This window comes from Myotis myotis, unplaced genomic scaffold, assembly GCF_014108235.1.
Source record: "Myotis myotis isolate mMyoMyo1 unplaced genomic scaffold, mMyoMyo1.p scaffold_m19_p_2, whole genome shotgun sequence".
NCBI classification, from domain to species: Eukaryota; Metazoa; Chordata; class Mammalia; order Chiroptera; family Vespertilionidae; genus Myotis; species Myotis myotis.
In genome coordinates, this window is record NW_023416324.1 from 56124475 (window position 1) to 56138923 (window position 14449).

The window sequence follows — 14449 nt, forward strand, 5'->3', positions numbered from 1 at the left end:
ACTTCCCAACAGATCCCGGATGGATTTTTTGCTCATTTCTATGCCATTTGTGAGCACATCAGCCCTGTCCTCGCCTGGGGCTTTTTGGGCCCTAGAAATTCTCTCTATGATTTATGTTGCTTCTTTAAGGTATGTCCAGTCATTGAACCATTTCTTTTTTCTAAATAAAAAATCCGATAAGGTATATTCTATTTGGTTTGTTTGTTTGTTTGCATTTGTAGAAGAGAGAATGTTATTTAAAGGTGAAGTTATAAAAGTCACCTAAATTCAGTGTTTAAGTGCCGGTAGATCAGTAATATACAGTTATGGTGCTTTTTCCTGGAGTAGATGCAAGTCCATCACCTTGTTGGTTCTCTCTGTGATAGATGCACGATCTTGGCTGGAGTCATGATGTTATAGTCAAATTGCTGAAGACAGCTTGTTCTTCATACCTGAATGCTTTTGAAATTTATAAAGTAAATAAATTTTTTTGTTGCTCATGTGGCAATTTAGAAAGTTCTGGTTCAAGGTAATATGAATGACAAAATCCCAGTTGTGAGAAATAACATGAGAGTTTAAAGTTGTATCCCAACATCAGCAGTTTAAGTTTGCCAAAAAACAATTTATATAGCTCATTGCAGAAGTTTCTGCATGGCACAGTGCCAAGAAAAGTCTCACTATTTTAGTAGCCTTCAGTTGAAGCTGAATTTCAAGGAACAAATAAAAAAGTAAATATAACAAGTATGATTTGGAAAGTTTTTGATGTTTGAAAGTTTGGATGTTTCACTATACCCTTCATTAAAAAAATAAAATTATGTTTATGTGCTCTTAATATAGCATTTATGTAAATGATTTAGGAAATGTTTATTTTACTATCATTTAAAACTCATTATTTTTTGACAAGTTTACTTGACCTCCCAAATGTAAGGTAAGGTATGTGTTTAGTGGGAAAAATCTGGACTGGGAATTAAGTCTGTCATTAATGAACAGTCTGACTCTGGGAAAATCATGCCTTGTCCTCCTTTTCTTCATTAAAATGAGGGAGCTTGGCAGATCAATTGCTAATGAGCCTTCTAGTTACAGTATTTGGTGATTCTAAGAGGTGTGCCTTCTTAGTACTTCTTTTTTTTTCTTAAATATTTTTTTTATTGATTTCAGAGAGGAAGGAGGAGAGAGAAAGAGAGAGAAATATCAGTGATGAGAGAGAATCACTAATAGGCTGCCTCCTCCATGCCCCACACTGCGGATCGAGCCCACAACCCGGGCATGTACCCTGACTGGAATCAAACCATGATCTCCTGGTCATAGGTCAATGCTCAACCATGAGCCACACCAGCCCGCTGGGCTTCTTAGTACTTTGTAACATTTGCTTTCTGTAGGATAGAAATAAAATATTCCTGTTTTTACTCTTTGGAATTACTTTTATTTTCATGTTGGCATAATAGCCTGAAACTTAATACTTAGTAGTATACAACTTGCTTAAAATGAATTTCAGCATAAATATTTATTTACTGCAATGAAATATTTTTATTATTTAAAAATCTTTATTGTTAAAAGTACTACATATGTCCTCTTTTCTCCCCCCTACCCGTTACCTCCTTACTAGGCCACCCCCAGCCTTCACCACACTATTGTCTGTGTCCATGGGTTATGTATACATGCATAGAAGTTCTTTGATTGATCTCTTCCCACCCACCCATCCACCCCTGCTTTCCCTCTGATATTCCACAGTCTGTTCCACGCTTCTGAAATTATTTTTGTTTTGCATGTATCCTAAGTTTTTTTATGTACAGAAAAATATACATTTAAAACTTATACGTTATAATTATTGGAAATAGTTTACTCTGAAGTAGTACAGTGCTCATTGGTAACATTAGAAACTCCAGTTATTGGGAAAGGACTAATAATACCCCTTACCTCTATGCAGTGCTTTAGGGTTTACAGGCATTTTCTACTGATGGTTTTTTTTATCATAACATCAATCTTGATTGGTAAAAAAAAAAAAAAAAAAAAGACACTAAGTATTGCCCCTTATTTTACAGTAAAAGAAAATGAGACCCAAAGAGGTCTAATCACTTGTTCAGTGACCCCTTTCCAATGAGATATGAAACTAGCACTGGAACTCAGGCCTTCTGACTCCTAATGCAATGCATGTGACAACATTAGTGACTATTTAGAAGTAATATAATTTTGGTCTAGTAAGTGCCAATTTTTTTGTGTTTATTTTCCAGAATCAGGTTCTTTTCTTTCTCAAAGACATTTTTGACTTCGAGAAAGTACGCTATTCCAGCATCGAGACCTTGGCCGAAGACCTCCTGCAGTTACTTATTCGCCGCACTGAACTTCTGATGGCCTATCTTGGAGCCGATGCGCTGAGGCATACAAGCAGTTGTATCAGTAGTCATGGTCAGGTTATGTCCACTGGCCTGGTGGAAGCCAAAGTTCAATAAGTCTCTTAAAATCAGACAGTTTGGGTGTGCTATGAAATGTCTTAAGATAACTGTTGATTCTGTAACATATATTACACAGAATTGGTGGATATGGTCTCAGGGAGGGAGAGAAATCTAGTAAAGAATGAGTGACCGTACTGTACTTACACAGAAGTCCTGGCATTGAATCCCTGTGTAGTGTATCCAAAGCTGCTTTTCACAGTCTTTAGGTAATAATTTAAGTCATGAAACGTTGCATATTACACAGCATATTTTGCTTGAATTGAAGCCAGTACTTGGGAGTTAATTGATTTGTCGTCGTGAAGCTGTCTGAAATGTCTAGTCTCCTTCTCAAAAGCTCCATTTTTATGCTTTGCACCTTGAAATCACACACTTTAGCTAAGACCTAAGTGGCCTGCACATACAGGAATATATTACTCCTAGTGTCCACAAACTTCACTTTTGCCTGAAAATGTATTTTTAATTGTAAAGTTGTTCATTTGTTTAATGAAGTTTAGACAGTAGTGGTGTTTAATATGTACTGCTTACATTATTGCTTGTGCATTTGCTTATGTATTTAAATCAAAGAAACTGTAATGACTATCATTATAAAGCATTTAAGTGAATTGACACTGAGAAGTTTATAAGTTTGTATTAGATTTACTGCAGTTTCCAAAATACATTGTTGCACCTATAAGTTACAATAGAGAGATTAAGAAATTTATTTTATCTGTTTATAGATTAGAGTATTTTTCTCTTCAATGAATATTGATTAAAAGGGTAACAGTTATTAACTATAACAGGCAATTAAATTTTTTTCTGTGTAGTTTTGAGACTATCTCCCAACACCTGAAGTTATTAATCTTAATACAGTAAAGTCATTTCTCCTTTCTCCTTCTCTAAAACTGTTTTTTAGTTGTTCTCACAGAGAACTTAGCAAATACGTCCATATTTTTAAAATATTATTCATAGTTTGAATCTTAGTGCAGTTTTAAAGAAGGGTTTTTCCCCCCGTGAATATAGAACAAAATATTTTTAATGGTATAGAAGTATGTTTCATGTCCTTTATGATGAATGTATGAACAAATGGGTTGTTCATATAAGTAAAGTTCTTTAAAAGTATATTAGGTACTTTTAGAGTTGTGTCTGAATTATATGCCACTTATTTGGAGTGGCTGACTCGGTATATAAACGGATTAGATTTGTTGATTTTGTTTTTAAAGTAGGCTTTATTCATTTTAGCGAGTTACCCAGAAGGACTTAAATATATTTTTTTAGAATGCATTTTTAGATTAAAGTGCCTAGTTTCTGATTAAGGAATAGAAAATGAAAAGTGGGGTGGGGAGCATAATCTTTCAAGGTTTTAAATCTGTGTATGTGCCATGTTTGGTAACAGTAGTTACAGAATATGAGATTCAGCATTTTCATTCTGTTTGCATGTACTATGCTGTATAATGTACAGGTTATAGCATTAAAAAATATGAAATATTGCTCTAATAATTTTTTTAGTATATAGCTCCTTGACTTTTCTTACATAGATTCTTAATTTAAGAATTTGCTATTTATAATTTGGATTATTGATGAAGGAGTATGATTAGAAGCATTAAAGCGAAAATTACATTATGTAATGTTTTACTTTTTAATTTATATCTTGTATTTTTAGCTTCTTGTTGAGCTATCACTGGCCTTGAATGATTCACACACATACACACATATGTGTGCGCACACATTCCCATTATCGTGTAGGCAAAACAGTTATTGCTTATATTAATTTTCCTGTTTGGGGGGCTAAATGTAGTCTTATTTGAGGAAGATTTTGTTTGAAAACTATTTTGAAGAATTGCACTATTTAATAATGCTGCTACTACATAAGATAATTGAGTAATTTATTTCATCAGGTAAGATGAGTGGCTTTCCAAAAGGTATTTTTTTTCTTTTTCGCTTTTATATTTCACCTTTAAAAAAAAAAAAAAAAAAGTTGCCCAGCCTTGGCCAGTTTGGCTTAGTGGATAGAGTGTCAGCCTGAGGACTGAAGAGTCCTAGGTTCGATTCTGGTCAAGGGCACATGCCCAGGTTGCAGGCTCGATCCCCAGTGCAGGTGTGCAGGAGGCAGCCGATCAATGATTCTCTCTTATCGCTGTTTCTGTCTCGCCCTCTGCCTTCCCCTCTGAAATCAATAAAATACTATGTGTGTGTATGTATATATGTGTGCATATATATATATGCATTTTTTTTAAAGCTTGTCCATATTCAAGAGGTTGATTTGTCTAATTAAGAGCTTCCATTTAATTAGTTTTTGGTCAGTTCAGTAGCTACTAATTGAGTAAGATTCTTTCTTTGTGGCCTTTAACAAAAAGAGTCAGGAGTGACCAAATAGAATTTCAGGGTAATGCGTAAAGGAAAAAAAAAACTCTATTGTAAGAGAAGAAACTTGACCTTTTAAAAGAAACATCTCTTGAAATTGTTTTAGCTCTTTAGGTAATAATTTAAGTCATGAAATGTTGACTTAAGTTATTGACCACAGAAGAGTACTTAAGACATATGCATCAATTTCAGTTTGCCTTGACATTGGCTTAAACAGTTAATGTTTTTAAAAATAAAAATCGATTTACACTAGTTTAAAATCTTTTAGGATGAACTATGTTTAACATTTACTCACGGTAGCATTATCAGAAAATTGCCATCACCAGAGGAGTCCTACCACCCACTTCCCCATGTAAATTATGAGGACCTTGAATTAGTCCTGAGAAAATGGATTCTTTTCCCTTGTGTTTTCTGGAAGACAAAAGATAAATGTTCAGGTGATTTATACTTGGTAATTTTTTTTTTCTGTTTTGGAGTCTCTACATTTTTTCTTTAACTAAAAGGCTAGTTATTTTTTTCTCTAAGACTTACAATATGATTGTTAAATGTCAAAATAAGATTATCTTTTTAAAAAGAAGCTGTTTTTCATACTGTTATAGTCAACTACAAAGAACTTTCATAAAGTAGTATTCTTTATTTGCAATTATTTACTATGATTAGAATAATTTGTTGAATTAGCCGACTATAAAAAATATTTACAACTTTTTCTTGCCTTGAGATGTAACATTTTCTACGTAAATGATTACCTGAGGAATGATTATTTGCATTACAAAAGAATACTTTGTCATTCTTTTAAACACATGAAATAGAAATGCCAAAGTAACATTTTAACATATTTCTCTGTGACATTTCAGAATCAGAAATTTTAAATTATGTTCGTAACATAATTTGCTTTTATTGTAATGTGAACACATTGGAAATTATTTGGAATATACATTTCAAAGTGATTATATGAATTAGGCTAAATTCAAAATTTTGGTTATTTGTTTAATCAAATTTAGAAATATCTCTGTATGTGAGACATAGGAATTTGTATAATCTGTGATTAATGGAAATAAGGATATCCTTTTTTTTTGTTCCTAGTGACTATGTTATGTTATTGTTTTGCTTAGTTTGAGAACAACCATGTATTAGCTTTACTTGGCTGATATGAGTAAATGTGTCTATTTCCTAAATGCAAGGACTGCACTAATTAATTTATGTAAAAGTGAAACACTACAGTAGCAGAAAAATAGCACTGGCTCTTTAGCCAAAATAAGCACTATAACATGGATGTATTTCTACTGCTGCCAAATAAAAAAGTGATGGTATATCTTGCTGATGTATTGAATATTTTATACAATACTTATATGTTTGCAAGGTCACACTTGTTGCACTTTCAGTCTCCATAAGATCTCACATATACAGTCATAGAAAACACAGACAGCCCAGCTGGCGTGGCTCAGTGGTTGAATGTCGACCCATGAACCATGAGGTTAGATTCCCCATCAGGGCTTGATCCCCACTGTGGGGCCTGCAGGAGGCAGCCGATCAATGATTCTCTCTCATCATTGATGTTTCTATCTCTCTTTCCCTTCCCCTTTCTCTCTGAAATCAATACAAAATATATTAAGAAAACAGAGAACTGTAGAAGCATTGAAATCAAGTGTCCACATTTTCTTATGTACTAACTGTGAGAAAAGATAGTTTTGTAATGAATGAAGTCAAAGTACTTGTAGTATTTTAATTAATAATTTAAAGTGGTCTGATTAATAGTGCCATCCAACACAATACAAATTTATCCTATTGATGTATATGTTACCATCCCTATTCAGACATCTCCCTTTCCCACTACTTTTTAGTATTGAGACATTTAGTTAAATTAAATTCTGTCTCATAGAGGGCTACCACAATTTTACAGGCGGAGTAACCGAAGTATAAGTTACCATACTAGTCCACAAAACAAGGCACGATTTCTTTACCCAAAACAATGTTTCTCTCATCGATGTTTCACTCTCCCTTCCTCCCTGAAATCAATAAAAACATATTTTTTAAAAGTTTATTTTAGGATAATTAAATATGTATAGATAAATGTATGTAGTTATATTTTAAACTATTAAATTAAACAAACTGAGTATAATTTAACAGGCAAACCATACAAATATGAGTGGACTCTCTTCCTAGCTAGGGTATTGTGTTGGAAATAGAATGAGAAACCAGATCAGAATCTCAATCTCATCTTCGGGTTTTTTGTTTGTTTTTTGTCATCTGCCATACACTGTTGTCTCATGCCATCCTCTCTGTTTACAGTATTTCTCTACAAGCATCTCAGTGTCTTATTACACTATTTCTAGGGATTTGCTGGAAATTTTTGTAAACTCGGTTTATCCACTTTCATTCTTATAGTTCCTATGCTGCTTTTGACTTCTATTTTTTATGTAGTGTTTCTCTCTATACCCTGTATTCTGTAATCCACCCTGCCACTTCTCCTTTAATCTCTCCTATGCTACTGACACCAGCCACACAGCTCTTTTGCTGAGGTCCTTTTTTTCCTACACCTGAACAGTGAAAAACCTTAGGTATCCTTCATCATTTGAGCAGGAAAGGACTGATTTCAGTACAGAAAAAAAAAGCAAACTTTTCTTCTGTGAGACACTTTTTATTTTTTACTTGAAAGCCACAGCAAAGTAACTGGTACATCAAAAACCACCTCAGTGTTTTGCTCTGAACCATCTCTTATGTGTTTCACAGAGCCTTTCACAATGTACATTTATATTTAGGAAATTCTAGAACTTTTATAATTTGCTATGTTTGAAATAATACTTGAATATAGAGGAGCACTTTGACATTTGAAAGCACTTGAATGATATGATTTCCAGAACTTTGCTAATTACTTAGTAACATTCTGTGAGAGAATAGGCCCTGGGACTTTAAAGAGGACTGAGTGCTTAATGTGATAGAAGATAAATAATTCTCAAAATAGGCTAAAGCAGGGGTATTCGTTATCTCTTGCTGCATAACAAACTATCCCAAAATTTAGCAGCTTAAAACAACAAACATAATCTCACACAGTTTCTGAGGGTTGGAAATCCAGGCATGGCTGGTTTGGGTGGTTCTAGCGGAGGGTCTCTCCTGAGATTAGTTATCTGGAGGTTTGACTAGGGCTGGAGGATTTGAGTCCAGGATTGGCTCAATCGTGTGGCTGTTGTCAGGGACCTTTAAGCCGTTGACACCTGAGCCTCTTAACAGTTGCCTGAATATCTTTAAAACATGGCAGCTTGCTTTCCTCAGAGTGAATAACTCAAAAAATAACAAGATAGATAAAAGACACAGTATCTTTCATAACCTTGACTTGGAAGTGGCATACCACCACTTGTGCCGAATTCTATCACAGACCATCCCTGACAGTGTGAGGGGAGATTACAAAGGACGTGAAGATTAGGCGGCAGGATCATTTGGGGTCCTTTTGATGGCTGGATACCACAGCCAGAAATCATAAATTACACATAGAAAGTGTAGATATTTTGATTTTAAAGGAATAACTGCGTTCTTTGGCTGATCTTTTGATGTAGGGTCAAGATCTTTATTTGTAATGTGGATTCACTTGGTATTCTGAGATAACTTTGTTGCAAAAACTACATCTGTAAATCATCACCTGGGATTTCCAGTTTCCCTTACTTTTAAAGGAGAAAAATGTTACCTGAAAGCAATGAGTGTCGATTCCCCTTGATTTTAATAATCTTGTACCTGATCTAACTCTCTTTGCTTTTATATTTCTTTTTGTAATGTTTATGTAATTTCAATAACATGCAATTGATATAACCAAGTTTGAGAACAAAACCAACAAATTCATGATAAATGTGTTTTTACAAATCGGCAGATCTTGGGTTTCTAAATGTGTTCTCAAACTTAGCATGTTCAAAACAGAGCTCCTGGCCACACCTGCCTCAGCCTCCTCCTCCCAATCTTTCTCATCCCAGGAAATGACAATTTCATTCTTCCAGATCCCCAGGCCACAAAGGTCTTTTCCACACACCTCATATTCAATGTTACCAAAATCCTACTAGTTCTACTTTTTAAAAAATGTACCAAGAAAAACAAATGTGCCGAGCGTTTCTCAGCTGTCACTGTGGCCCAGACTCCCGTCCCTGTCATCCTGATTATCGTGGAGCCCTCCTAATGGGTCTCCCTGCTGCAGTTACTGTATTTGCAGCACATCAGCCAGAGTGAGCATGTTAAGACTGTCAGGTCAGCCTGGCTGGTAGGGCTCAGTGGTTGTGTTGACATGTGAACCAGGAGGTCTCAGTTAGATTCCCAGTCAGGGCACACGCCCAGGTTGCAGGATCCTCCCCAGTGGGGGATATGCAGGAGGCAGCCAATCAATGAGTCTCTCTCATCATTGATGTTTCTATCTCCCGCTCTGAAATCAATTATATATATATTTAAGTGACCTGTAATAAACTTTAATATTTAAAAAAAAAACACACAAGTCAGATGATGACACTACTTTGTTCAAAATCCACCAAGGGCCACTCATTTTATTCAGTAAAAAGTTACAAAACGGGTCCTCCACAGTCCGCCTCCTGCACCACTCCACCTTCTATTATTTCACCCTCTGCCTACTCAGCTCCACCCCCACAAGCCACCTTGCTCTTCCTAGAACAAGTCAGATAGACTCCTCCTCTGGACCTTTGTGCCTCTGACTGCTCTTCCCCCAGATTCTCCAGCCATTTACGTAGCTCACTGCCTCACTTTCCTCAAGACTTCTACTCATCTGAGACCTTCCCTAGCCACTCTGTAAAAGTACAAAATCCACCCACCCCATTCCCAGCATTCCCTGCTTCCTTGCTCTGATCTTTCCATATTGCATATCACTCAGTACTACCTAGTTCATTTATTTGCTTACTGCCGGCCCTCCTCCACCAGAATGTATGTTCCATAACGGCAGGGCTTTTTATTTGTCTTGTCAGTACTGTATTCTCAGTATCTAGAATTGGGTATTTGTTGGCTGAATGATGAATTGCTAGGAGAAATAATGGGCGTTGCATGTTGCGGATAGCTATCAGTTTTATAGTTAGAATGGAGAACTTTGTTTAATCTGGTGAATCTGTTTAGAGGATATCAGTGAAGAGAGCTTCTAATCCTTTAAATCATAAAAATAAATCTAATTATAAGTTGATGAGTATAGGACGGAAGAGGGTGGAATGAGTTTATAACAGAGCAGACTGATATAGATTGGAGTGAAAGAAAGACCCTCTGAGAAAGCAACATTTAAGAGGACAGCAAACGTTTATGTTGAAGTTAGGTAGGTAAAGAGTGTGGGAAAGAGGATTTCATGCAGAGGGAACGGCCTGTGCAAAGATCCTGAGCCAGAATGACCAAGTAGAGTTCCATGAGCTGAAGGTCAAGGTGACGGTATTGAAGAGCGCAAGGGGGCGAACGAGATCATCCAATAGCTGTTTTAATTACCGACCTAGAACTTTAATTGAAGAAGGGGTGGTTTACACAAAAAAATTTTCATTCTGAGTAAATAGTGAATGGGGATGGGGTGGAGAAGAAAAGTTAGAGGTAAGAGCAGATGCTTTTTCAACATCCCTGAAGATGTAACCTGTTGTCTGCTCAGTGCTAGACGTTGGAAGTGGTTGTCCCTGGTTTATCTGTGTGGAGGCTAGTTCAATTCTTTTTTTTTTTTTTTAAATATATTTTATTGATTTTTTACAGAGAGGGATAGAGAGTTAGAAACATCGATGAGAGAGAAGCATTGATCAGCTGCCTCCTGCACACTCCCCACTGGGGATGTGCCCGCAACCAAGGTGCATGCCCTTGACTGGAATCGAACCTGGGACCTTTGAGTCCACAGGCCGATGCTCTATCCACTGAGCCAAACAGGCCAGGGCTTCAATTCTTAAATTATTTTGTTTATATTCACTTTCAGCATCAGTGAAGAACTGAAGATCTCTCCCACCAGAATGAACGCCCTCTCTGGATGAGCATTTCCGGTTTTCATGTGGGTTGCTTGATGGGTGTAACTGGCAAGCTTGTGGTTCAGGTTGAAAAGGCCCTTGGGCCCTGGCGGGTTTGGCTCAGTAGCTAGAGCGTCAGCCTGCGGACTCAAGGGTCCCGGGTTTGATTCCGGTCAAGGGCATGTACCTTGGTTGCGGGCACATCCCCAGTGGGGAGTGTGCAGAAGGCGGCTGATCGATGTTTCTAACTCTCTATCTCCCTTCCTCTCTGTAAAAAATCAATAAAATATATTTTAAAAAAGAAAAGAAAAGAAAAGGTCGTTCGGTGCTAAGATTCCCAGATACCCTTATGTAGGTTTAGAAAGGCCAGAGATGACTGGGTTCAATTAAAGAAAGATAATGTAATTACTTCCTTTTATTCCTCCCCCCCCTCCTTCTCTTCTTCCACTTATCTCTATCGACTACTCTCTTTGGAGTTAAAGATCAGAGCCAAGAAAAGGGGAGCAACCAAGGATAAAGTGGTCCCCGGGCTGCTGCCCTCTGCTCTCAGTCCGCGTTAGAAAGCTGGCCCGGAAGAGGAGCTGCGAGAAGGGGGCTCCGGGGCACGCCGGCTGAGGGCAGCGGGAGGCCAGCTCGGCCTATTTATCTGTTCCTTTCCAATATCGCCCCTTTCCCACCGGGAAGGCAGCCTCCCTGCCCCTGGGAGGTGGAGGCCGACGCAAGGTGAAGGGGTCAGTTTAGAGACCCAGAGCCGGGCGACAGGCGGCTTCTGGCGGAAAGTTGGCAGCCACCGCCCCCGTCGCCGGCCTTCCTCCTCGACTCTCCACCCCCCTCCGGGCGATACGGCGGAGGTGGGGGCTGGGGGGACTGGCCTTGTGTTTTGGAACAGCTGCTGCCGGCGCTGGGCCCGCCTGGAATGCGGGAACAGGCTGCGCACCAGGACTTTTATGGAAACTTGCTGCTGGAGACGGCGGCGGCGACAGCCAGAGGGCTCCCGGCGGCAGGAGCGGCGGCGGCGGCGCCCAGACCCTCGCCCATTCCCAGGCGCAGGACGCGCGCAGCCTCTCCACGCGCCACGAGGGCCATCGCTGGTCGCAGCTCCAGGAGGGTGAGAGGAGTGGCGGGGGGAGCGTGGGGCGGGGGTGGCGGAGGTGTCGGGTCTCCCGGGGGAGCGGGGCGGGGGGGCGGGGTGCGGTGGACAGGGAGAGCTCCCCGCGCCTGGCTTCTGGCCGGGCTCCGACGCGGCCCCGAGCGCACCGGGCTCGCTCCGACGCGCAGGGCGGCCGCGGCCGAGTGCGGAGCTGGGTCAGCCTCACTGTCTCTCACGGTCCCCTGGCCTCCGGCCCCGGTGGCGGTTTCCTTGCCCCGCCGCCCCGTTTCAGCGCCGTGGCACCCTGTTCGTTGAGTTTCGGGTGCTTTCTCTACTCCTGCAGGGGAAGAGCCTCCGTGCGCGCGGCGGGTACCAGTCCCTGTGCTCTACCCGTGGGGTCCAGGCAGGTAAAGTTCAGGGGCGTCCGCCGCCGCGTCCCCTGGACGCGGTCTCCATCTCGCCAGCTGTGCATGTCATTTTTCGGAGAGATCTTTCCTGATCGTTCCCTGCGGACGCTGGGGCGTGAAGTGTGATTTAACAGCCTATCCCCCACCGCTCCTGCCAAGGGATTCTTTTTCGGATTCCGTCCGGGGTGCGATGTTGGGGGTTGTGCAAGGAGAAGTTGGAGTGAATCAGGTAGTTACCTCTTGAAACCTGCCTTGTCTATATTTTTTGAAAACGCCAAACCATTCCAGTTGTGTAGACTGTGAAACGCTCTACAAATGCTAAAAATGTATTATTGTTGGCATTTGTAAAGAAAATAACAAGTCGAGAGATGACTTGATTATCGCAGTCGCTTTGAGATCTTTATTTTATATTTATTAAAGGTCCATAACTTGAACAAAGAGAGCTGGGGGAGCGGGGGACGGAGGGGGGGGGGGGGCGAGAGGGAGAGAGAGAGAGGGAGAGAGAAACAAGAACAAGGTAAAAATAGCATAAGGCCATGTCCTAACAAAATGTCTGTCCTTGGGAAAGAGGCAGGTAAAGAAAAAAAGCAAGCCGTTATAAGGAAGAAATTCGTTCCCTGAGGAAAGCAATGGGAGCATCATTCATCAGCTAAATTTTGTTAATGAATTCATGTTACCGACCCATTGGCTTTCGAGTCACAACATAACTATGTGTTAGATAGTGTGTTTAAATAAGCTTAAGTATTTACACCATCTTAGTCACGCAACATTGAGTGAGCCACATTTATTTTTCCCCCTAATCCTCCTACAGGTTAAATTGCTTCCATATTAAAAAACCTCAGAATACACATAAGTCTCTGAAGTTCTTTTGAGATTTGAGGTATGATAAGGTGGAAAATGCATAATAAGTCAAATTTAGGGACAGGGTTTTTTTGGAAATATATTTAGTATAAGTGAACTTTGATTATTCAATGTAGTTAGTTGAGATTCTTCCTCACAGGTATTAGGCCCCTATTTTTGAAGATATTTTATATTTTGACTGGAATAATTTAAAGAAAAATGTGTACAATTCTATAATTTATCTGCAACAACTCCCTTAAAGAGCCCTAAGCAAAACCCACAAAAAATTAGTTTAAATCCAGTTTCCTGCAGTACAGTATTATTGTAATTCAGTTTTAATAGAAGATTCACACTTTCAAATCCATTCAAAACTGAAATAGCAATTTTTCCTACTCACCTTACAATGGAATCTGTGCTATTTTTGAAAATCTGATATATAAGACTGATCATTGTGAAAATGTATGTCATCTTGAGATGACTATATTTAGTATTAACAGAGGGATGTATTATCTAGGTTCTTGAACAGTAATTTCCCCCTGAAATTACACTCTAAGTATTTAGGTTAGGGTTTCATTCATGAATAAAATGAATATATATATATATATATATATATATATATATATATATATGAGATTAATTGGGGATTTATTCCTTAGAACCCAAGTGGCTGGGGATGACATACTTCATTTAGAAAAATAAAATGTATTGTTATCTTTGAAACACCCTAAAGACAAATAAAAGTATTGTTTAAATAAAAATACATATCTAGCCTGGCTGGTGTGGCTCAATAGGTTGAACGCCATCCATGGACCAAGAGATCCCCAGTTCAATTCTCTGTCAGGGCACATGCTTAGCTTGTGGGCTCAATCCACAGTAGGGGGCATGCAGGAGACTTTCTCTCTCTCCCTTCCTCTTTGAAATCAATAAAAAAAAGAAAGAAAAAATACATGCCTAAATGAAAGAAAACAATGCAGTAAATGTAGAAAAGTATGTAACAGATGGGCGATGTCTGAAAGTTTTTACAGAAGAGAGGACTCAGTATATTTTATAGTATGTAGGCCACACACACACACACACACACACACACACACACACACACACAAGAACATCATGGTAGTCTGTAATTTGAGGGAAAATGATCTACAACATGCTTAACAATTTCACATATTTCTGCTCTTATTTAATCAATCTGTGATCTACATCGCCTGTATAGTTTCATGTTCTCTTTCTTCTGGTTTTATAATTGGAAATTACATATAACATATACTTGGAATTGCTGTATTTTCTTTTTCTACTTAAATAGGGCATAATTCGGCTTGACTTATGGTAGTATACTTTTTACACTCTAAGATGGGTGGATCTTTACCCAGAAATCCAATTAATTTAAGTTTTAGTAAA

General features: G+C 38.8%; 2 protein-coding genes across 13 annotated transcripts in view; both read left to right on the forward strand.

Moving 5' to 3' along the window:
- MIGA1 (mitoguardin 1) overlaps nucleotides 1–4417 on the forward strand; it is an 85883-nt gene extending 81466 nt beyond the window's left edge. For all 5 annotated transcript variants that reach the window (XM_036351569.1, XM_036351573.1, XM_036351570.1 and 2 more), the window contains 2 exons: nucleotides 13–129; nucleotides 2211–4417. In XM_036351569.1, coding sequence (XP_036207462.1) covers nucleotides 13–129; nucleotides 2211–2429 — 336 coding nt within the window. In that variant the 3' untranslated portion in view covers nucleotides 2430–4417. The remainder of the gene's footprint in view (nucleotides 1–12; nucleotides 130–2210) is intronic.
- Nucleotides 4418–11564: 7147 nt separating this feature from the next.
- Nucleotides 11565–14449, forward strand: part of NEXN (nexilin F-actin binding protein) — a 42035-nt gene continuing 39150 nt past the window's right edge. For 2 of the 8 annotated variants that reach the window (XM_036349874.1, XM_036349875.1), the window contains exon 1: nucleotides 11565–11822. In XM_036349874.1, coding sequence (XP_036205767.1) covers nucleotides 11662–11822 — 161 coding nt within the window. In that variant the 5' untranslated portion in view covers nucleotides 11565–11661. Of the gene's footprint in view, nucleotides 11823–12147; nucleotides 12212–12293; nucleotides 12441–14449 lie in introns of those variants that run through there. The other 6 variants (XM_036349878.1, XM_036349881.1, XM_036349877.1 and 3 more) reach the window with 6 other exon arrangements.